This window comes from Pieris brassicae, chromosome 4 (assembly GCF_905147105.1).
Source record: "Pieris brassicae chromosome 4, ilPieBrab1.1, whole genome shotgun sequence".
Classification (NCBI taxonomy): Eukaryota; Metazoa; Arthropoda; class Insecta; order Lepidoptera; family Pieridae; genus Pieris; species Pieris brassicae.
The window spans coordinates 13,560,358-13,586,263 of NC_059668.1; the positions used below are offsets into that span (position 1 = coordinate 13,560,358).

Sequence of the window (25,906 nt, forward strand, 5' to 3'; positions counted from 1 at the left end):
AAAATTAAAAGACAATTAAAACATATAATAAAAAAAATCAGCAGCAAAACAGCGAATTAGGTTCGAGAGAGGCACCTAACAATGCTTTCTCTAAAACCGATCAGCCCACTACCAAATATATGCAGCTCCGTAAAAGCACTGTTCAATCCGTTAAAATCGCGAAGAATTCGAAAGAGAGGTGCTAATTTTATGTCTTTCTTTTTTTATATCTTGTTTTTGTATGTATGTTTGTACTATTTTCACACAAAAATTACTGGACTAACTGACCGAGGCTGTAGACCGAGACCGATGTAATTTTCTTTTGTATATTACAAACGACGAAAATTGTTAATCTAGAATAATACTACTAATACTATGCATTTAATACAACAAAATTATTTTAATTGTTTGTAAGCATTTCGTAACAATAGCCCTTCTCAGACTTGCGAAACTTGATCGTGTGAAAGTGAAACCATTTAAGGGTGTAAATGTATAATTTTATTTTTCTGTTGCTGTGTACATTTATGAAACAATCAGCCTCTTGGCTTTTATCAGATTTTATAAAATGATGGCAATTAGGGAACGCAAATCCAATAATTTTTAATTTCCCTCCGTAATTCATAAACTATCAGACTGCAGCAAATTTCGTCCTCTTCAGCCGATACACATAGTCCGTCGTTTCCAAGAGGCCCGAAGCTAGAGGGTTGACGTGTTGCTGAAGTCTCCTTTTGTATCGTACGGTTGATCTTTTAATCGTCTTCCTCGACAGTAGCAATTCCCAAATATTTATGGCCTTCAGCATTTCGTGTTTCGTACAATTATTAAGTTAACTTGTGTATATATATATATATATATATATATATATATATATATATATATATATATATCTATTATTTGTCGCAATACCGACTGTTAACTTGGCGTTCGGATCTTATGTCCAGATGTCAATAATTTAATATCACAATTCAATTGATAAATCTCAATAGTCCAGATAATAATTACTATATGAATGTGGAGCTGGATCGTATCGGTTCTGATTTATTAATATTGATTAGCGTATAGCATATTATTATTTGCTTGTAAATTTATTTGAAATTCGCGTCGGTGTTAAATGAACTTGTAAATAATAAAATTTATCAATGACATTTAATGTTGCATAGTAATTAGTAATCTCAATATTTTAGCTAAATTTCTAAGAGAAGAGTCAGGCACACACTCTCCCTGAAATATGTGAAAAAAAGATAATGATATTCAAACGGGAAAATCTTTACACCAATTATTCGACTAGACTAACGTGTTATCTCGCTACCCGAGTAACCTTACAAGTTTAGATACTAAAAGCCGTAGGAATTCTTTGTGATGACTCAAGAGTGTGACTCAACAAGGAATTGAAAGTATCAGTTCAACTGTTCACTGCATTTTGTATTGATCACTTCCTCATATTTTCAGTCGAAAGAGGAACTTTGGATCATTGTAGGAGTTCATTATTGTCATCAGTCGCAATGCCAATAAACGAGCTCCCGTAACACCTGCGTCCGTCCCGCTCGCACGCGCCGCCTGCGCCCGCGCCGGCTTAACAGCTGTTCAATTCGAACGGATGTGAGAGCTTTGCCATTTGGTACACTTCAATCCTTGTGAACCTAATATTCAAGTGGCTTTACATATTCGTTAATCAATATATAACAAACTAAACTCAATATTTTAAGAAGTCTCTCAGGAAATTTCTAAGCTGCCTGAAATTGCCTGACTAGTAATCGGCTCGCCAACTTGGATACTGCATAATTTATAAACTTCATCGAATTCAAATTGTCTAATATGATGATCTCACCGGTCGTCAATCTTGACAATGCAAAGGAGTAAGGACCGGTCGGTAGGCTGAGGGGCGAGGCACGGGACGTAAGGGGCTTCACTCAACAGGGTTTGCGCGATTCACGCACGCCGCATGCCGCGAGTCGCGACCGACCACTCAGTTCGGCTCCACAGTAAACTTGTCCGCCTCAAGCGCGGCGCGCGCGCTCCCATCAACCGTATTTCTTAATATTTACTTATTTTATCTAGTCAAAATGTAGATCAGTGCTTACCATAAGCAAATAGTACATTTTTAAAAAGTATTAGAGTGTTAATTTAAAAAATCGTTACATTCTACGGTCCGAAGAACAATGCTGTGGGAAAAAATAACGTTCAGCTGGCATCGGCACTCGTTCCCAGCTACCTACCTACCCCCCTCGCCCCGCGGACCCGGTACCGGGTTCAATGCGCCTCTCTGCGTTTATTCATCGTTTGTGGGAAAAGTTGACCCCCATTTTTAAATTTTTATTGTTAACGAATTCACACGATTTCGAGTCGACTACCGCATCTTAAACCTTCATCCCTTGTTTTATAAATTAATTAATACTGTAATGAGACAATAAACCTTGTAACTAGATAAAAGAAAAAATAAGATAAATTGAAATATATATATATATCCGTGAATAAACATCAAGGTTGCAACATTCGTGGGAGTGTAGTGTTTGTGTTGTGCTTTGCCATGTTTGTTGAGTTTAAACTTCTTCGAAATTATCTGTCTGTGCGACGAATGGGATCCAGTTGTTATTGGAGGAGTTGAGCAACTGGTGTACTCACTACTCGTGCATATTGTGAAAGAACCCTTACTATGATAATTATATTAAAGATATATATAGTGAATATTCGGGGGTGTACGGTAAAGTTGTGAATATAGTGTTGTTTCAAAGTGATTACAATTGTTCGAAATGGGCAATCAGGGATCATCACCGCATGAACCGCTGGATCATGTCCAGGCGCAGAATCCAGATTTGAAAATGGTACGATCTTTAGTGTATTCATGATTTAATGTAATTACGATTTCTAATATTCGTCATATCGAATTAGTCATTTAATTTGTATTCAATCAATTGACCTAGTCAGTTGTATCTTTGTTTAGTGCTAATTTAAGCTTACCTCATAGCAGTCTACTATATAATTTATGTTTGTAAGTTTACTTTTAACAACGCAACCTATTTGCATAACAAATGACGAATTGGAGCAGATCTTGTTAGGACATCGCTGGTAAATTTCAGTTTAGGTAAAAAGATAAGCCCAGCTTCCTAATGTACTTTGTATATGCATGTATTCCTATAAACTACTGGTCTGAATATATTTGAAACGGAATTATTATATAATATGAATAAATTCCAAACATCTTTTAACGAAACAATGTTTCATCCGAATAATTGTCAACTTTATAAATAAACTAACGGCCTGTCCTGCGAAAGCGGACTTGACTACATTCATAAAAAATTATATCTATTTCCATCTGTCAAACTGTGTTTACCCTGCGTTATATAGAGACAAATGAGTTTTTTTTAGTAAAAAGCCGCAATTACACAGATTTTTATTTGTTATTTTGGAAATATTTTTCTTAGTTGCTCAGGGATTATGCAGCTCCATGATGAATGAATTATGGAAATATAAAGCTCGGACCCTTTTTACGCTTCCATTGAAAATAGTTTTAATGGCCTTTAGGTTTATTTTTGTTGTTAAGTAGTTCACGCACGATTTTCTTTAGAAATAGGGCTTATGCTACACGTGTTTAATTGAGGTTTTTAAGTACATTATCGTGCCAATCTATTTGTTGCACTCATCAATATGACCCCATGTTACTAACGAACGACAAGGACAGTTCTATTAACATGTGTTTATTAGACTGTTAAATACTTTAATCCTGTTATGTTTATCCAAGAATTTGTACTATGATAAACTTTACGTACCTTTTTATCTGTAAAAACCTTTAACGTTATTTACTTTTATTTATCTATATGTAAAGTAAACTTTAATATACTTAGAAATTACGTAGAATTGGATGTTAATATGTAATTAAATAACATCTACGAAGCGAACCGCTTAAAATCAGGAAAAAATATTGTGATAAATGGGTCATTTGTACATACAGATACAACGTCAGATATTAACGTTATATATTAAACTAATATACATATAGGGCTCGAAGCATATCTACAGTTAAGTGATAAGAGCCAGGAGGCTCGCAAGTGCTATGCCGGCCTTTTCTATTGATACACTCTTTTCTTGACCTATATGTTGCCCTATAATCTACCTACCTACCTATATGTACCTGAATGTTTCGGAAATACTTTAATAATACTTAAACTAAAACTTTTTTAAACTACAGACCGTTTTTTACATAACAAAATTAGAAATGATAAAAATATATAAAGATTTTTGAAGGCGAAATACGTGATAAATACTTCCAGGAATCGAACTTTGACTTATTCACCGTTAGAGTCATAAACTTATAACGTGACCTATCAGCTGTGTATGATTCTTTTAAAATAATATGTTTAACCCCTCCAGCATTGTCAGAATTTGTGTTTTAGACTATAATGCAAGTCTTTTATATGTATGCGGGAAATCGGTTTATGAGTTTCGCAACCGCCACTATTTATACATCACCGTTTTCTTTGCTTTAAAATTCGTTGCTTAGAGATAAGGCCGCCCTTTGCACCATGTGAATTTTGTGTTATTTTATAAATTTAATTAATGCATCATATATGTACGCGGTATACCATATATTAATATGATGAACTCGGTGGACCTAACAGCAACTCCATAAAGAGTTTTAGAATTGCTCTGTTAAGTGTTAGGAAGTTAAATAAATCTGGACTGGCGGCTTCTTAAGTTCTCACGTAATTTTCACACTTGTATAGGATATATTCATGGATTCTATATCATATGTTCTGATTCTGAGAGCAAAAATTAAATAATTAATCATAATAAGTACATTTTTACCTATAGAACCTTCCTACAATAGGTAGATAGACTTAATGGATTATTTGCATATGGTAGGCAGCTATGTGTCACACACACAGGAATTAACAAATGATTAGTATTCATAATGAACCTTTAACAATCGTTGGCTACGTTTTTAAGTACGCGACAGGAAAATTAATAGTTCTACGAAGAAGGTGTTCGTAGTGATTAAATTTTGTACTTGGCCGTTAAGTTAGTTTTTTTAAATATTGTCTATGGAATTTTAAATATCTCAGTGTCGATGGAAACTTAAATTCTATTATAAATGTCATTAGGAAGCATTCTTTGTACCTTTACTAAAATGCCTTAAAAAATATGTTTTTATTAAACTGTTAAGTAATAAGTACACTATTTTGATCAGAATCTTGGTATCCTATATAATAACATCTAAGAGTAACATTAAAAAACCTAGCGTTGTTTGACTCTCATACAATCCGAAAAAAAAATCCCATACAAAAATGCACCGGTTTCCGTGTGATGGTGGAGATTGGAGATACACACTCCACCTGGCGATGATTCCCAAGAACCCACTGGAACTTTGTTCATATCGTATAAATTTATTATATCTCGACTTCCGGTATAACCATTCATCATCTTGCCGCAAAAAATTCATTAGAAAAATGATTTTGAATGTTGAAATCTTTAGTTTTATAATGTAAACTAAACCCGAAGTGGCTATTGAATCCTCGAATCACTCTGTCAAATATGTAACAAAACATTGCTTAACTTATCAATGCTTATAGTACCTTGTTATAAGAAGTACGAGCTTTACTCTTCTATACTCCTGTACTGTAAGGACAGTGACACGCGTAAGCGTTCCTGCTATCTTGCTAGTAGTGTCTCCACTCCACTTGTTCGGTTTGTGGCTTCCCTGCGCAGATGTTCTGGGGAGGCTAGTCAGAATCGTGACTTGTTCATACCAGCGGGTTGGCGTTTTGCCTCGTGGCCTTACGCTTTGCAGACGACAACCATCTTGTCCAGGTTTGGTTCCAGACGGGGAATATGATCTAAGTAATTGAGAACTCTTCTGTAGCACATTGATGAGTGTGTCCTACGAACTCTGAGTTGATCCAAGATTGATTGGTTAGTTCTTTTGGCGGTCTATGGTATGAGAAGCATCTTTCTCCAACACCACATCTCCACTCTTTTATCAGAAATGGAAATTTGTTTTTCGATTTCGAATAACCTCTAACCTATAAATTAGATTTAATATACATTTATTATTATTTCCTTTTTACGCTAAAATTTAGAATTTAACAGATGCTCATGTCATAAATTGAAACGGCAATAAATAAAATACAATGAATAGAATTTATGATAGTCAATAACTTTTAACAAAACCGAAAATAAGACTTGGCTTAAAGGTCTTGTTACCAGGCCATAAAAGTAATATTAAAAAAAACTTATAACAAATCTAAATAAACCTAAATTATTATCTTATCGTGACCACTGCAGTACAAGTCTTGAAAACACGAAAAAATTTAATCTATCAATGCGACAGCGCGACGTGATTACAAGTGTAAATAAAACACGAATCCCGCGAAATGTTATTCGTACGTTTCATGAATAAAATAATATCAAATAACAGGAAAGTATGATACTTGTACGAGTCAAGGTTGTACATTTTGCTTAGTCGGGCTTTCTTAGTTTTATAAGCGTGGCGATTACCTGAATCGTGGGTCGGAGTCACGTCCCAAATGTATAGCCAGACGCAAGCACTCTTCAGAATTACGAATCATTAATTTCAATTAACTAGAAATTCTAATCAATTAGAATTATTTGTTTGTTATACGTGAGTGGGAAATATAGAGTAAAAATAATTTCTTCTATTATTTAAAGCATCCAGTTGACCCAGGAACTGTACGCTTTATTCATCAAGTCTTGCTCACTCGTGTACTAACTACTGTCTTAGAATATGTACTAGGCTGGGAAATACATTCAATTTTATTCATGTTATTTATTAATTTCTATTTCACTGTAAAAAAAACAGTATAGGCCAGTAACTAGATAATAGTATAAAATATCAAATAAGAAAGAATACTACGCTGTGATATGTAAAATTCGACATTTTTTATTCTCAAGATAGGAACACTGTTCAAGGTTAACCAGTTTCGTTTAAGAATATAAATATTGTTACGAAGACGGGTCGACTGCAATGTTTCTAGATTTTTCCACTAGTTAGAGAACTTTTCAGCAAGCTGTAATATGATTTCTGACCGTTTCAGGAGAGGGTCAATCACATATTAGAAAATTGTAATTTTCATAATGTTACCCTAGTTTTCAGGAAGCTGAAACATTTTTTCAGTCAGTTTCAGAACATGTGTAGTCGAGTGGTGCAGTTTTCAGGAGACCCGTTTTCAGGCGTTTTCAGGCCTAGTTATACCCCTTTGATGAAGGAATATTCTAGACCGAACTTTCTAGGTGTGAGACAAGGACGAAGTGATACGAGAGAGAGAGAGAGAAGATCAGAACTTTCTCGAAACTAGACGAGCACTCTAGAACGCCGTACGACAAGGACGGAGCAACGTGCGAAAGAGACAAAGAGTGCGAACGTTCTAGAATTGTGCAATCGCTACTCAGTAGCAAGCGCGCCTAGAAAGTTCTCGAATATTGTTTAGAATTATTCCCAGGGATATATAAGCGAGCCGAAACGCGACTAGTGACTTAGTTTTGAATGCGATAACAAGAGCGAAACACCGAAGCGATAAAAGTGAATATAAGTGAATATAAGTGATAAAGTACTGTGTGAAGTGTGCATAAGTGAAGTAATAAGTGATTGTTTTTGTGTGCTATAAGTGCATTTCTGCTATTAATTTGTGCCCATAAATTCCTCATTGATTTACCAAGAAATAAACCCTTGAATAAATCCACGGCATTTTCTATCCGATCCCCTAGCTCGTAACATTTTGGTGTCAGAAGTGGGATAGAAGCATGCCAATTACTCCAAGGGAGAATCAGGAGGAGTTTGTGGCAGAGTCTTCAGCTGCGGAGGGAGTGCAGACAAGGGCGCAATCAGCACGCGATGCCGCCCGGCGACAAAGTTTCGATGCGAACCGCGGGATGGGTGAAAGTAACGATGGCAACATCCTCCTTGCTCTGCAGCAAATGATGGAAGCACAGGCACGCCGTCAAGAGGAACAGACACGACAAATGATGGAAGAACAGGCACGCCGTCAAGAAGAACAGGCACGCCGTCAGGAAGAACAGACAAAACAAATGATGGAAGAACAGGCACGCCGTCAAGAAGAACAGGCACGCCGTCAGGAAGAACAGACAAGACAAATGATGGAAGAACAGGCACGCCGTCAAGAAGAACAGGCACGCCGTCAAGAAGAACATACACGTCAGATGATGGAGGAACAGGCTCGCCGTATCGGAGAAAAACTTTGTGACCTGAAAGTACAGGTAGATAAAAAAATCGAGAATTTGGAATCTGATATGGATTGTAAGCTATCCAAGCAGGATAAACGTATCCTTGGAATAGAAAATGAAATCCAATGCCTGAAGACCACTGGTGTTGTCACGACTGTTGCACCACCTGGAAATGTGAAAGTGCCTCCCTTTGATGGTACATCTTCTTGGGGCGCGTACAAGCTTCAATTTGAGACTGTAGCACAGTCAAACGGGTGGACTGACGATAAAGCAGTTACCGCCCTTATTCTGGGATTGCGAGACGAAGCCCTCTCCATATTAGATACCAAGAAAGGTAAGGTGACGTTGAAGCAACTGCTAGATGCCCTGGAATCACGGTATGGAGACGCACATTTAGAGCACGTTTACAGGGCTCAATTGAAAGATAGAATACAGCAGACAAATGAAAGTTTGCAAAAATGGGGACTTGAAATAGAGAAGCTGGTAAGGAAGGCCTACGCATCCTCACCAGATGTTGCAGACAAGATGCTGGTTCAAGCTTTTGTCGACGGTATTCGAGACCGTGAAATTCGAATGGCTGTGAACCTCGGTCACCATAAGGAACTTAAGGATGCTCTTGCCCATGCGTTGGAGGTGGAAGCATTTTGCAAGGATCATCGACCTAACCGCATTAGGGCTGTCACGGAAAAACCAAGTACCCAACGTGGACCCACCTGTTACCTCTGTGGGGAAATAGGACATATGAGGTTTTCATGCCCTAAAAAAGATCTCAGAGGCGAAATAAAGACTAGACGTGGGGAACCGGAAGCAGCGGGTGTGACTGCCGCTGAACAGCGGCAGGGAAACGAGTAGAAGCCAGGACCACGGGGCGGGTGCTGGCCGGTTCTGTAAGGAAGGCCCCAAAAGTTATGATCACTCAAACTCAGGATGGGAATACCATTGTTATCGACGGAGAAGTAAACGGATGTAGGTGTGAGTTAACCCTTGATACTGGAGCTTCCCGGACAGTAATTAGATACCAACTTCTGAAGTCATTTTACAAAAGCCTTTCTGGTGGAAATGTAGAGCTCCTTACAGCTACTGGTCAGCACATAACCGTTCGAGGGGAAGGTATCGCTACCTTCAAGATTGGGGGAAGATCATATAGACATAAGGTGATTATTGCTGACATCGTGGATGACTGTATTATCGGTTTAGACTTCATGAAGCATTACAACTGTAAGATTGACTTGGAGAACGGTACGTTCAAGTGTAGAGATGAGGTAGTTTCTCTAAAAGGTAATACATTGAAGGGAGGGTACGACGTCTATAGATCTATCACTGAAAATAGTACAGTCAGTAAACAACGAGATATAGTTGAAGAAGTATTAAAGGACTGTAAGGTAACCTTGTCAAAAGAAGAAATGTTGAAAGCAAAGGAACTATTGAAGTCATTTTCAGACATGTTTGCTACACACGATGGAGATCTAGGCAGGACAGGTGTAGTTAAACATCGAATTGAGACTGGAACCGAAGCACCGATACGTTTGCGACCGCGACGAGTACCTGTCGCATATGAAAAGAATATAGACAAGATGATTGCGGAAATGTCAAATCATAATGTCATTGAATCATCTTCCAGCCCTTGGTGCTCTCCAGTAGTTTTAGTCAAGAAAAAGGATAACAGTTTAAGGTTCTGCGTCGACTACCGTCGTCTTAACGATATCACAAAGAAGGACAGTTATCCCTTACCTAGAATAGATGACACCTTGGATACCTTAAGTGGGGCAAAATGGTTTACAACTTTAGACTTGAAAAGTGGGTACTGGCAGGTGGAGATAGACCCAAGTCATAAAGAGAAGACAGCGTTCTCAACTGGAAAAGGACTATGGCAGTTTAAAGTTATGCCGTTTGGGCTTTGCAATGCGCCTGCTACCTTTGAAAGACTAATGGAGAAAGTACTGTCAGGACTGATAGGACAAGCCTGCTTAGTATACTTGGATGATGTAGTCATCATTGGGAGAAATTTTGAAGATCATATACGGAATCTGCAACGGGTGCTCACCAGACTCCATAAAGCCAACCTGAAATTAAGTCCAAAGAAATGTTTATTTTTTAAAAGAGAAGTGAGCTACTTGGGTCACATTATATCGCAGGACGGAGTTCGAACAGATCCCGAGAAGATAGTTGCGGTGAAGGAATGGCCAGTACCTAAAGATAAAACTGAAGTCCGTGCTTTCTTAGGCTTATGTTCTTACTACCGAAGATTCGTGAAAAATTTCGCGGATATTGCAAAACCTCTTCACAGACTCACCGAAGAGAAGAGAAAATTCACATGGGATGGAGAGTGTGAAGTTGCATTTAATGAGCTCAAGAACCGACTATGTGAGACTCCGATACTAGGCTACCCGGACCATGATGGCGAATATGTGGTAGATACAGATGCCAGTGGAATTGGCATCGGAGGTGTACTATCACAGGTAAAAGGTGAGCGCGAGGAAGTAATAGCCTACTTCAGCAAGTCGTTATCGAAACCAGAACGAAACTACTGTGTCACTCGGAGGGAACTACTGGCTGTTGTGAAGACGCTGCAGCATTTCAGTAAATACTTACTAGGTCGCAAGTTCCGTCTTAGAACAGATCATGCTGCATTAAAATGGCTACTTCAGTTCAAGAACCCAGAAGGACAAGTGGCTCGATGGATCGAACAATTGCAAGAGTATGACTTTGCTACTGAACATCGCAAGGGTAGAGCGCACGGGAACGCAGATGCATTGTCTCGTAGGCCATGTGAGGAAGACTGTAAACATTGTACAAGACACGAAGGTAGAGAGGTTGCCAATGTGAGGATACTCAGAACGGATACCATTAGTCCAGATTGGTGTGGTAAATTAATTCAGGAAGAGCAACAACAAGACTCTGACATTAAACCAATTCTGGACTGGATGAAATCTTCAGCTATAAAGCCGCGATGGAATGATGTTGCATCTACTAGCACCACGACCAAGAGTTACTGGGCTCAATGGGATAGCTTAGTTCTCCATAATGGGGTGTTATGTCGTAAATGGGAAAACGCTCGTGGGGATGCATCTCATCTACAGTTAGTTGTGCCAAGAGCCAAGATTCGCAACATATTGGAAATGTTTCATGACGGCTCATCAGGCGGACACTTAGGTGTAAAAAGGACTCTTTTGAAAATTAAAGAGAGATTTTATTGGATACATTGCCGCGAAGATGTAGAAGACTGGATTCGGAAATGTAAAGCTTGTGCAGCTGTTAAAGGCCCACAGTCGAGAACTAGAGCGAGTATGAAGAAATACAATGTCGGAGCTCCATGGGAGAGGATAGCAGTTGACATAGCTGGACCATTTCCGTTAACAGAAAAAGGAAATAAGTACATCATGGTTGTTATGGATTATTTTACGAAGTGGCCCGAAGTATTCCCTATTCCCAATCAAGAGGCAGTTACAGTAGCTGAGATACTTGTAAATGACGTATTCTCTAGATTTGGAGTACCTTTGGAAATGCACAGTGATCAGGGAAGAAATTTTGAGTCTCTACTATTTCAAGAATTGTGCCGATTAATGGGAATTCATAAGACGCGGACTACTCCATATCACCCACAGTCAGATGGAATGGTGGAACGCTTCAATCAAACTTTGGAAAGGCACTTGGCAAAACTGGTGGACAACCATCAAAAAGACTGGGACAAGTATATTCCATTATTTCTAATGTCATACCGGTCTGCGGTTCATGAAACCACAAATGTTACTCCTGCTTTAGCCATGTTTGGGAGACAACTTAGATTACCAGCGGATATTGTAACTGGGCGACCACCTGACACACCGGAGAGTGTTACAGAATATGCTGCGGGTCTGCGTAATAAACTGGACGAAATCCATGAACACGTACGAGCATCACAAAGTAAAATAAGTGAGACTACGAAGATTAGGTATGACAGAAAGACGAATCACATAGAATTTAAAGAAGGCTCGCAAGTATGGCTCCATAACCCAACAAAACGAAAAGGCAAATCACCAAAGCTTCAAGCTGACTGGGACGGTCCATACACGATAGTCACGAAGATAAATGACGTTACCTATCGCATAAAGAAAGTGGGTGGTTTAAGGAGCAAACCGAAAGTCGTTCACATAAATCGATTGGCTCCCTATAAAGGATGTAATGATGCTCGGGACGAGCATGTCTAAGGAAGGGGTAGTGTTACGAAGACGGGTCGACTGCAATGTTTCTAGATTTTTCCACTAGTTAGAGAACTTTTCAGCAAGCTGTAATATGATTTCTGACCGTTTCAGGAGAGGGTCAATCACATATTAGAAAATTGTAATTTTCATAATGTTACCCTAGTTTTCAGGAAGCTGAAACATTTTTTCAGTCAGTTTCAGAACATGTGTAGTCGAGTGGTGCAGTTTTCAGGAGACCCGTTTTCAGGCGTTTTCAGGCCTAGTTATACCCCTTTGATGAAGGAATATTCTAGACCGAACTTTCTAGGTGTGAGACAAGGACGAAGTGATACGAGAGAGAGAGAGAGAAGATCAGAACTTTCTCGAAACTAGACGAGCACTCTAGAACGCCGTACGACAAGGACGGAGCAACGTGCGAAAGAGACAAAGAGTGCGAACGTTCTAGAATTGTGCAATCGCTACTCAGTAGCAAGCGCGCCTAGAAAGTTCTCGAATATTGTTTAGAATTATTCCCAGGGATATATAAGCGAGCCGAAACGCGACTAGTGACTTAGTTTTGAATGCGATAACAAGAGCGAAACACCGAAGCGATAAAAGTGAATATAAGTGAATATAAGTGATAAAGTACTGTGTGAAGTGTGCATAAGTGAAGTAATAAGTGATTGTTTTTGTGTGCTATAAGTGCATTTCTGCTATTAATTTGTGCCCATAAATTCCTCATTGATTTACCAAGAAATAAACCCTTGAATAAATCCACGGCATTTTCTATCCGATCCCCTAGCTCGTAACAATATCATAGACGCCTTGAATGTTTAAGAAAAATTGATATATTAAATATATAATGCTGGTTTTTATATAGATTCAATAAAAAATTAAACTTGAAAATGTTGAGTGATTTTGGTTTTGTAAGTGTAGATTATATTATTAATAATAATACACTTTGCAATGCAATTGAAAATATATTATTTTCCTTATACCGCAGATAACATCAATTTAAGGCTGGCTGACATATATGAAATCATAAATTGGTTTTAATGTATAGTAAATGTATGATTAATGTATACGTTACTAATTCTACGTCAAAGTACCTACTCTAAAGATAGATTATCTATTTATCGTGTCCTAGAATGTAAAAATAGAATAAAAAAGAAGTGAAACTTTTTTCACGAACAACAATTACTTATAATACATTCAATGACCTGGAGATAGAGAGAGAGAGAGAGAAAAGCAATTGAAAATTTGATAGATGTACCATAGCTATATAGTATATATATATAATGATAAGTACATTTTTGCTCAGTATGACATCATATTTTGACCTACCACAGATATATAGTTACATATGTATTTAGAATACTAATCAATTTAGGATTCTGTTACCACCACCACTATGTGGAACCAGCGGCCCACTGAAGTATTCCCGAATCAATTCGACTTAGAGTCCTTCAAGAAAAGAGCATACCAATTCTTAAAAGGCCGGCAAAGCACTTGCGAGCCCCCTGACAATGCGTGTCCATAGGCAGTATCATATAACATCAGGCGAGCCGTTTGCCTCCTGTTACGTAAAAATATATAATAAATACTGTATATATGCCGGGTTGAGTGCACCATGCCATTGTGTCTTTCCATGACAAACTTGAATAGCCTTGAATAAAATTAATTGAAATAATGGGCGGTAAGTTTCAAATGAGTCTAATTACAATATATGTGTAGTATGGGTAGGATATATGTCGTATGGATACTAGAACGGTTAGCTCGTTGTGCTATAACTTTCACATTCACATGAGTTTCACTATGAAAGCTTTATTTGGTGATCACACCTACGGTAAACCTCCATTATGTTTGCTCATCTCAATGAACGAAAGTTGAAAGTTCGTGTTTTATTAGTAAATTTTGTGTGCTCTAGTGCTGAGGTAGACACTGCAAGTATTGATTATACTTTGTTAACAATATTTATACTAATCAAGTGCACTAAAGTAAATTAAAATATAAATACCCCCTTGTCGACGTGGAAAAATATTTAAAAGGTAACTTAATTAATAAAATACTTTTAGCGCTATAACTAACAAGTAGCGGTGTACGAGCCTAGGACGTACATTTTGCTAACTCTATCTTGGTATTATAAACTTGGCGATTACTTAAATTGTAGTCAAGATTATAGTCAGTCGCAGGCATTTATTGTTTTGTTATATGTGTGTATATATGTCATTTACACGTCCCGTTCATCCAGAAGCCGTACAAGCAGTTTGTTCAGTTGACAAGTTGTCGATGGAAGCTAGAATTAGATATAGATAAAAATTCGTCGATTTTAATTTTATTTATTAACACTTCGTTACATTACAATATAGAAATTGAACATAATTAAATAAAAAGGAGGGCAACTGGCGGCCTTATCGCTTTCAAGCGATCTCTTCCAGATTATTTTCCTTTTATGTCATAGGCCTTAATACTTCTTAGTTATATGTACAGTTTATGAATATAAAAAACTCTGTCGCTACAACCTTTTTGGTGTAGACCTCAGATTTTTGTAACAGTTGTGTGATCAGCCTGATACACGCCGTTGAGTTTTTAGGTCTATCTATAGACATCCGGGTTCCTCACGATGTTTTCCTTCGCCGTTACACACGGGAATTGATACTACGATCTCCGTGATGAGAGTCGCACACTGAAGCAACTAGGCCAACAATTTCTTTGGTACAGCTTAGTTTCTCTATATTAAACAATTTTCTGTGCTTTACAGAAGTCGTCAGTACGCGGGTCTGTGCGGCGGGCACGCGCAGCTGGCGCGTTGTCCCCGCCGCGCGCAGGCATGGAGCGCTTGCGCCGGTCGTTCCGGGAGTCTTTCCGTCGGCGTAAAGGCAGCCCGCCTGAATCGGCGAGGCCTCACCAATGGCACGCGGATGAGGCAGCCGTCCGAGCTGGTACCTGCACCTTCCCGGTCAAGTACCTCGGCTGCGTTGAGGTGTTCGAGTCCCGGGGTATGCAGGTCTGCGAGGAGGCGCTTAAGGTGCTTCGGGTGAGTTGCAAGTTTATGTTATGCTTTTCAAATGTTGTCACTTTATGAGGGAATGACATCGAAACTAGAAGATTCCGTTGAGAAATCTTAATTATATATAATAAATTCCTTGTTTGAATTTATTTATTTATTTAATTCCTATAATTATTATGGGACAGAAAAATAAATAATATAGTAGTATATAAATATAGTCCTATGAGGTACCGATATATTATTAAGCATATTTTAATATTGTAATGATTTGAAGAGTGGTTTTTAAGACATGCAAGTTGGAATATGTATTGGTAACACACAATCCTCTTTATATGTAGCAAAATTTGTTAAAGATAAGTTTAATTATAGGTTCTATTAATTATTTAGGTTTGAAATAGTTCTCAGGTAATATTAACCTTGTTAACAATAGAAAACAAATTTATCTTTTCGTAATACTAAATGGAAATTACTTCGAATAGCCGTGAACGGTTTCCTCAACGCTTTTAATTAATATAGTTAATGAGTATCCTTATAGAAACCACAGTTTTAATTGCGTATTTTTTAGTTTTATTATTCTATAAATAACTTTAGTAATAAACAAGGATTTGGTTCCTAATATATTTATAAATTAAGTCTATATGATTACGACAGTATGCACGTAACTCATACAGAGATATTCAGTGGTCGGCTTAGATTAAAACAAAGAGTAGTTAAGCACGTATATGGTACGTAATCTGCGAATTCTTCTTTTTTAATGTATTTTTTTATATGTAAATATTTTATACACTGTAATTGTACTGTAATTAGAATATTGGAATAAAACTGAAAATGTAGTGTTATTACTTGTAATGTGGTGTAATTAATACATTAGACAAAGATTCTTCCTTAATTATACTGGTATTTTAATTAAATAATCAAAATAAGACATTTTTCATCTATAACTTTCAATGTCACTTCGTCCGTCTTTGTTACTTTTCAATAGGTTTTAAGAAAATAAATTAAAGTAACATCTATTTATAATAATGTTATACAGGATAACTGGCTTTTAATGAGAGATTTATATTATTGTATATAAATTTTAATATTTTAAATTAATTTTATTTCTCAAGAACACTTGCAAAAATTTCAGAATTCACGTCGTCGTCCCGTAAGAGCGGTGCTGCATGTAAGTGGAGATGGCCTCAGGGTAGTGGAAGAAGAGACGAAGGGTCTCATAGTGGACCAGACTATTGAGAAGGTGTCCTTTTGTGCCCCAGACAGGAATCACGAACGGGGATTCAGGTAGATGACGTTTCTATTGTATTGATAATTCTTTGGTTCACTTATTGATTCATATTTAATGTCATTTAAAGCGATAAAAAAAAACAAATTATTTTATATTAAATATTACAATACATCATTCTTGTTACAAAGATTCACTGACAAGACATTCAAGACAGTCAGTGAAGATTGATCATACTAAATAGTATGATAAATAGGAAGATTACGATAAATTTCATTTCGTTGAAAATAATCACAAAATCACTTAGATTACAACAAATAATTCTTTAGTAGTATATTAAATATGAAACTAAAAGATATATTCTTAATTAAATACAGTCCAAACCGTTGGCGGCATCGTTTAGAACAACATACCGGTTCTATTGACCAAAATCAAAGTCCCGGCTGAATTCTATGTATTAGGTACTGAATAACAACGTCAATCAACGGTTTTTACGACCAAATATGATTTTTTTAAATGAAGAAATCGGCAGGAGGCTCACCTGATGTTAAGTGACTCCGCCGCCCATGGACACTCAATGCCAGAGGGCTTGCGAGTGCGTTGCCGATGGGTGGAATTTTGTATTCTGCCTCGACATCCGATGATGAGTTGGGCCGATGTCGTTATAACTTGAAGTATCACTACCTACCTGTATTCATAATCTTATCCCTTGATTTTTTTTATAAACGACACAGAACACAGCACGTAATCACGAATACAACAAGAAAATCTTCAATCTAAATATGATTATCGTGTTTGGCATGATTGAGATCGATTCCGTCGATTTCATTCAATTAAACATTAGATCTGACGTAGACATCGACCTTGTCCCTTGTGACTTGCGCTCTCATCTAGCAGATATTGTACAGTTATATAATCCAAAAAGCGATACAATGGTTATCATTATAGGAATATCGTGTTTGTAAGCATTAAATGTAATTTGAGTGTCGCATTTATGTCTTGGATTACGTCTTTACCCGAAGCCGTAGTAAACGTATTGGATTTGACACGCTAAGTCCCGACTCTGAGTGCCCTAATGCTCGTTAGTATGTTTTAATCGTGCTTAGTTGAATGGTATTAAATAACAAATAAGCTAAATTAGCTCACAGTGCCGTGTTTTGTGTATTACAACGCTTGGTACTATTGTGTAATCAATAATTGTATGGAATAACAGTACTATATTACAAAGCTCAATTTTTGTCGTCAGTTCAAGAAGCCTAAACCGATTCTATCTGTCCGTCTCATCTCACGCAATCTTCAGGCATACGCTTGTTTCACTAGTGACTACAGCGGGCGGAGGAAGACGCGCTCTTAAAATTAATGCCACTTGCATTACTTTCAAATAAATAACGTAATGATTTTCAAGGGTTACAATCTCTAAACTTGAATGTACATGACATTTCAATGTCAGAGGTGCGTCTTTATCCGTCCTAAATAATAAAAGAAGTAACTTATCAAATATAACTTTACGATGTTGTCCTATTATAAGGAAATTGTGTAAAAATCAAATGTTTCTGTTAAGTATAGAATATGATTTATTTTGGTATTTGTGTGACAATGGCAGACATAACAGAATATAATTAGTGTGAAATAATATACACAATATTCTTAACCTACATAGTATAATAATAATTAAAATATATAATTATTTATAATTAAAAACTAATCAAACAGAAATTAAAACAATTTTATAAGCTTGGTCCCTGTTGTAGTGTGTTTAACGCTGGCAGCATTTCTTAGAAACTTATTCGTCGAGATAATTATTCATTTCATTATAGTAGGTACGGTAATTACAACAGCTGCGCTGCGAGATTTTATGTAGAGAAAACATATTTATAAGGAAAAGATTATACGAAATCACTTAACAACTTACCGCATTCCTGTAACATTGTTGTGAAATCTGGATTTATCATTTCAGTTATATATGCCGCGATGGAACGACGCGTCGCTGGATGTGTCACGGGTTCCTGGCGTCACGTGACAGCGGCGAGAGGCTTTCGCACGCAGTGGGCTGCGCCTTCGCAGCGTGCCTTGAGCGCAAGCAACGCCGGGATAAGGAGTGCGCCGTGTCTATGAGCATAGATGCCGCTTCACATGCCTTTACGCGGCAGGGGTCCTTCCGGAAGTCGGGTACGGATTTGTCATTTGTTAGGAATGTCGTCGAACAAGGACCTGTTTTAAGACCCTATATTTTATATGCCGTGTACTTGAATCGTTCCTACTTCGCTTGATAGTCTTCCTTTGTAATCAATTGCTAAGCATTTTACGCCAGCATTTTTCATGTATGACAGAATAAACGAATGTATTTTGGTTAATATGTTTTGAAATATTTTCCAGTGATTGGTCGTCGCGTGTCAGAGGCAGATGCCGGACCGCCGGTGACCCCGGCTCCCCTGGCGACGCCTCCCACTCCTAAGGCACCGAGCCCTGCCCCGGTGCCAATGGCGCCCGTCGTGCCCCAGGGCCAACGCCCCGCGGCTCACAACCCCTTCGCAGTGGAGCGCCCCCACGCTGCCCCGCATCTGCTGGAGAGACAGGGCTCGTTCCGCGGCTTTGCTCATCTCAATAACAAGTATGTATGGTTAGTTGTGGAATGCAATGGTATAAAGGCTGACTTTATTTTTTATTCTAAGCTGAACAATTTGTGTGTTAAGTTGTTTGTGTTGTGTTGGATAGTCCATTTGAGGGTGTGTCTAAAATGAGGATACAACCTCGGGATAGTTTTCATAAATTAGTTAAGAGGATACAGTTAAATTAAAATTTTAGTAATGTGTAATTTTCTGAAATAAATTATTAATATTAAATTGAAAAAAATACTTTAAGTATTTTTGTGTCCGGTCAACGGGATTTAAATAATATGTCAATATAAAGTACTCTATTTATTATCACTAGTGTAAATATATGCTCAAGCGAGTGCCGGCGTCGGGCTTAATACCAACGATTTAAGTAATCCCCACGCTTAGAAAAGATGGGCTCTAAATGTACGGCCTTGTCTCGTATATTTTGTGTTAAATTTCTTATATCTCTTTTTGCTGTAATAATTTTAGTAGAATTGTCATATTGAAGGTAGATACAAATTCCCTCTTTTAGTAGTTAACTAAGGAATCGTTTATTAGTTGGCAATAAAGGTGTGTAATAGTAATCGAACATCTTTCTTTAAATTTCAACGAATTATTGTTAAGTATTTATTTTAATTATTTTTTATGTTTCGCTACATAGACATATTTTAGATAAAATAGTTTGTAAAATATATCATAGGTTTGGTACTATGTATGATGTGTGGATAAAAACATATATGTAGTTATCATTTTTAACTCGCTTTTATATTTGAGTCTAAATACAGTGTAAACTCTATATAACGACACTGAAGGGACTGTACATTTTATGGTGTTATAGAGAGTTGTGGTTACATGGAGAGAAGAAAAGCGTTATACCATACTATATACTCTTAATAAGTATATTAGTCATGGCAAACAACAGTCTCCACGAGCAAGCAATCCCAATTTGTTGAGAAAATAACGAATTGCTTAGAAAGTTCGTATGCATGATGCCGACTGTTGAGTTTATTGTGGGCTAGGACAGTTTTAGCAATTTCAAAAGTACTTTAAACTCAATTGTTGTCGTTATTGAGAGAGCGTGTACTGCTATGTATCATTATGTGAAAGACAAGCAAAACCAGCCAATTGATTTCGACGCTTTAGGGAGTTCGTCGATAAATCGTGAGGCGTTACATGGAGCTTACACAGTACTTGAATTTATCACTAAAATTAAGTTTTTCTTAAACATTCTTAGTGTAGTAGTTTAAACGTGCTCTTAAACAAGTCATGCATTCGAATCCCGATTAAAAACGAATGGATTTTTGTTCAAATTTATTTATTATGATGAGAGTAAATCGCGTAGAAATCGGCACGTCTTAATAAATTGAAGATCGTGATGGCTGATCAACAATTTGCCTATTAAATATATATAATATCAAAGAAATATGCAGAATGCGTGACATCAGAATGTCACGATCCATTTGGTTGCAACTCCAACTACGCTGGTTTTTTTTAACCTCTATGAAAAATTTATCAAAAATATTATTTTTCAGTTCTCCATTCAAGCGCCAGATGTCGCTACGAATCAGCGAGCTACCGTCTACAGTTGAGCGACAGCGATTGGGGCTCGGTTCGCCCGCGACCCCGCCTTTGCCCGCCCCGCCCATTCCCGCTTTGCCCACGATGCCCGCTTTGCCTGCGCTGCCCGCACCTAATGATATTGAAGCTATAGAGGTTTGTAAACTGTATATTTGAATTAAAACAGAATACTACAGATGTCCGGTACTCTCGTGTTAAAAATATAAATGTGTGCTTGTACTTGTGTACACGTAAGAAGTGAAACTTCTTTATGACCTTATTTTAAGAAAAATTATCTACTATATGCAACTTTACAGAAATTGGTTAAATTATGTATAGTTTAACAAAAGGCTTTTATTATCATAGACATATATCATACAAATAATACAATTATTTCATTTCACCTTCTACTAAGATTATTACAGAATTTCATTCATTGTTAAACGATACGCTATCCCTACTTCGCTGGAGAAAGTATTCTTCGAATCAACCGTGGTAGGGAAAGTAGATGGCGCGTAACGGAAAAATGTGACGGTAATTTTTCCAACGCCGATAACGAAGTTTCACTTCAAATACACAAATTGTATATCGAAACCAAAATCGGTCTAGCCATTTAGATTTTAGAATGTGATATTAAGATGTGTTAAGAGAAGATATTTTATTGAAATAAATGGTTTTTAAATTATTGGTTTGCGAGATTATGATTTGACTTTAAATTTAAAATAACTATTTTTAATTAATTAATTTTATTTTTTTATGTACACTTATACAAAAACATAGTTATATACAAGTTAAAACAGGTTACATAAGTTATTAGGCAACGGGCAGCCTTATCACTAAGAAACGATTTCTTCCTGGCAACCCTAGTGAAGGAAAAATAATTTATTTATTTAGTGGTAGTAATTTTAAGAAAACACTTTTTAAACGGATTGAAGCTATGTATTATTATTATAATACGTAGTGCGTGTACGTATAGTAATGCACGCAAAACGTCGGAAAAAATGAATTTTAAATTATGTAAATAATTATAAGTTTATAATAATAATAAATAGCTTTAATCCGTTTAAAAAGTGTTTTCTTAATGTGTAAAAGCTATGTTAACAAAAGACAATACGGTAGTATTTTTTCCTATATTATAATTCTTAGCATTTTGCGTAAAGGATTTAGTAGTTTTAAATAATTAATTATGGAATGTTAATGGCAAAAATAATTTGTTATTTATATAAATTATCGCTTCCAGGACGCGGTCGAATCTGACCCAGTGGCTGAAATGTGTCAGCAGCTGTCTCTCGGTCTCCGGGCCCTCACGGAGGAGCCGGTACCCGTAGCGGTGGGCGCTCTGCCTCACCCCGAGGCGTGGTTGGGGCGTGTCGCCCGGGCTCCGCCCTTGTCGGCCGGCGGAAGGGCCGCTTCCTTCGCGGGACATGCCACTACCAACCCTTTCCTTACACCCGCACCCCTCTAATTGATGACTAATTTGCCTCGAACAACTTCTATAAAAGCCATAGACAAAAGTTTGTGGTAAGCGATACTCTATATTAAATGGGGATGGATAACACGCGCATAGACAAATATATATATTAGTTTGATCCATATATAAGCCGTTGCATATAATGTCAACGGCATCCTGTATTGACATTTAAAAATGTCTAACGTCACGGTAACGATATAGTCTATGGTCATACTGTGTGACAGATCTAATACATTGACAAATGAGAAAATCGTTACTGCGCTAGCTTAATTTGTTTTCTTTTGATTAACATAACGTATTTAAACTATATATATATATTGATTTAATTACATATTAATGAGAATGACCTTACTTTGACCACGTGACATGCGCTGTGCGCCAATTTTCAAACTTCATTTTGTTGAGTTAGCGCAACTTTACACTAGCGTCACTAGTAAATGTCACATTTATAATATTATGGGATAGCCCTAACTACGGCGCAATGAGTTCCTCTATCGAACGCAATTTAAGATAAAAAATTTAACTATTTCAGCTCATGAGATTTGCACTCGGTCGAAATCTGTCCAATTTTCAATTGACTGCCACAAAATATCAATTTTCTGTAGGTTTATTAAGTGGTTACTTTCGTGAATCGTACTTATTGCAATTCGTCTAGGCGAAGATTTCGTACAAATACAATTAAGCACGTACTTAAGATGTACTTAAACGCCGAATATGTTCCTAGCCTACGAATGTTTACGTCCGCGTCGCAGCGTATACTCTTTTATATTCTCTTTTTACATAATCGATTGTTTGCTACGATTTATTTCAGTACTTACTTTTTGACATGATTTATAACTTTTTTGAAATGTGATGCGTCTACGCACATTTGACGTGATATCCTCTAGAATACTTAGGCTACGCGCTGAATTTGAAAATTAAATAATTACGGATTTAGTACTTAACGAATCGTCGAAGAGCACTCTGCTTGCGTGTGCACTTATAGATGGGCACTCCGAGGGCAGGATTGGTCCTTCGATCCGGAACAAATAAAATGCAGTATTCGTCTTGGCTTGTTATATACGTACTTGGATATAGTTTTTTTTCTGTTTGTATATAATTGTACATTTGTAGAATTGTGTGAATCTTTGTTAATTTTTTTATTTCTGACATGAGACGATCAAACTGGAAATGATGACTCGGTGTGATTTTTAATGTTGTTTTGTTTTTTGTTAATTAACTGTAAATTCGGTTAACGATTAGTAATTGTTATTTGTGTAAGTTTTTACATGGCGATGTCGCGATTTTAATGACGGAGCACAACAAACACTGCACAAGGATTTTTGAGTTTTTACATTCCGACAGTTGGACCGACATTTTTATTCTCACGCCAGCACGCTTTTGTACGTATTATGTAGGGAGTAGCAAATATACGAGACATTTATCGCACATTGATGTATCGCACTCGGTGTCTATAACATTATTTATTGTGCAGTCATGTTTGTAGTACAAATGTCCTTAGTAGATGAACGCTTGATGCGTTTTAACCCACGAAATAAAAATAGTTCAAAATTTTACAAATAATTGTGATATTAAGGATTTGTAAAATTCTGCATGTACAGAAGCAGTCTTTAGAAGTTTTAGCATAAATATATGTTTTCAAATAATTGTTTAGCGTCATATCTCAAACAGTATCTAATCTTGATCTGTCAAAACTGTCAAATGCCATAGAAAACATATTTAACAGATTAGATTTTAGTTTATTTACGTAAATTATGGTTCTATTGTTTTTTTTTAATTTTAATTAAATAAAATTATTTGTCCAGACGAACCATAAATATCTGAGTCTATGAAAAAAAAAATTTAGGTTACTTCTCTGTCCTACTTTATTTTCGACATTTTTCATGTAAAATATATTTTAAGAAGTGGATAGTCGTACTGTACTTAATCGCAATTGTTATATCGAAATTAGTTGTTGGAACATAACACTGTATATTTTTCTGAATTTATCTTTGGCTAAATTATATTATGTACATACCAACTCTTATGTATGTAGATATTTTAGGTAATGAGAGTTCAAATATTATAAAGAAATACATATTATGGTTAGTAACCCTTGTTTTATTTCACCATAAACCGAAGAATTATGACTTCGAAGACGTTTTTTACAGAATGTTTACTAAGTGCTAAGAAGAGCTTAAATAAGTACAAATAGTACACAACAGACGCCTTGGTTACTATTCGTAGGAATTATATTTTCTCTAACAGTATGTAATTGCGTTTTTATCCTCGAACTGCCATAAAAGCTACTTTGAACGTAAAATTGTTTTATCAAAGATAAAATTATAATATATTAGGTCGTTACATATGAAATTGGCGATTAGTATGGGAGGAACAAAAAGTAGATTTTTTAAAATAGGTTGTGTTCAGATTTTATTTGAACATTGACCAACTGCTGACACGGCTCACGTGTGTTCCAAAATGTTAATAGCTGAAGGTGTGCAATACACCAACAGGTCACTAAAATAATATCACGTATGTGTGAATAGGTGTCAGGAGTATTTAAGATAATGTCTTTGAACAATAAATCAGATTTGAATATTGCTCTGTCGTATTCATTTCTCGCTTAATTATCATAGTGAGCCTTCCCGATAGCTTTGAGATAATTCCACCACCTCTAAGAATGTCTTTGACATTCCAAGTGATGCTTCTCTAAGTTGAGCGCTTCCGAGTATCGAACAGGACCCACTTATTAAAAATGCCTTCATTATTGTGCTGGTTGAGTACCTATTGTAACGCAGCAGTCGACGCGCATTTATCGATTTCTTCAGTACATTTGTGAGGTACCCTTTCAAGATTTTTCACCTACCCAATTTGCAAGTGGATTAAAACAGTTTTATCACTAACACCGCAGCCTGCAGCTGACTCAAACGTAATTTGATTGGTCTCCACTCTCCAGCCGTTCACGGGGTTTGCTCAGCAGGTCTTAATTGAAACGTTGAATAACCTAACCTACTAATGTAAAAAAAAATCAGTGGCACTGGTACCTTGTACCTGTCAAGGTATAAGGATAAAGCCTCAGATTTCAGTATCTGTTTCATGATTAGTTGTCAATCTTATAGGCAAGTAGGTTTTCAGCCTCCTATGCCTGAACTTTGCCGCGAATTTTAGTTTCCTGGTTTCGTCACGATGTTTTCCTTCACCCTTCGAGCGAATGTTAAATGCGCACATCGAAAGAAAGTCCATTGGGGCACATCCGGGGATCGAACCTACGACCTCAGGGATGGGAGTCGCATGCTGAACCCACTAGGCCAACACTTAATATTTAGGACAATATTATAACTAACAAACACGATATAACTTTATTAAAATAAATAAATTAAAAAAATAAGACTGACGCAAGACATTGAAATTGTTTCATAATAAGAAATATTTGTTGGAATTGTCAGCCAATAGTGAACTATACTAGTTTTGTCAATGGGTAAATAAAAACACCTCTTATTATTACTTTTTACACTTTATTCAACTGCATAACTTTAGGTGCTAGTCACTACCTAAACGACATAACTATTGTCCGACTTTAATTTCTATACATTGGGTGCGCGTTAGATACACCATATCTATCTATCATTTAACATTCGAGATACAAATTGAACATCTATTACCATAGAGTCATTTACATTGACTGGAAACAAGTATATGAAGTTTGGAAGACCATTGCTGTAAATATCGATC

General features: G+C 36.8%; 1 protein-coding gene across 4 annotated transcripts in view; it reads left to right on the plus strand.

Moving 5' to 3' along the window:
• The window catches only part of LOC123709124 (protein numb), a 29,820-nt gene extending 5,542 nt beyond the window's left edge, over positions 1-24,278 (plus strand). For 2 of the 4 annotated variants that reach the window (XM_045660259.1, XM_045660260.1), the window contains exons 2-7: positions 15,097-15,372; positions 16,475-16,626; positions 18,525-18,736; positions 18,944-19,187; positions 20,697-20,877; positions 21,962-24,278. In XM_045660259.1, coding sequence (XP_045516215.1) covers positions 15,166-15,372; positions 16,475-16,626; positions 18,525-18,736; positions 18,944-19,187; positions 20,697-20,877; positions 21,962-22,186 — 1,221 coding nt within the window. In that variant the 5' untranslated portion in view covers positions 15,097-15,165 and the 3' untranslated portion in view covers positions 22,187-24,278. Of the gene's footprint in view, positions 1-1,922; positions 2,802-15,096; positions 15,373-16,474; positions 16,627-18,524; positions 18,737-18,943; positions 19,188-20,696; positions 20,878-21,961 lie in introns of those variants that run through there. The other 2 variants (XM_045660257.1, XM_045660258.1) reach the window with 2 other exon arrangements.
• Positions 24,279-25,906: the final 1,628 nt, after the last annotated feature.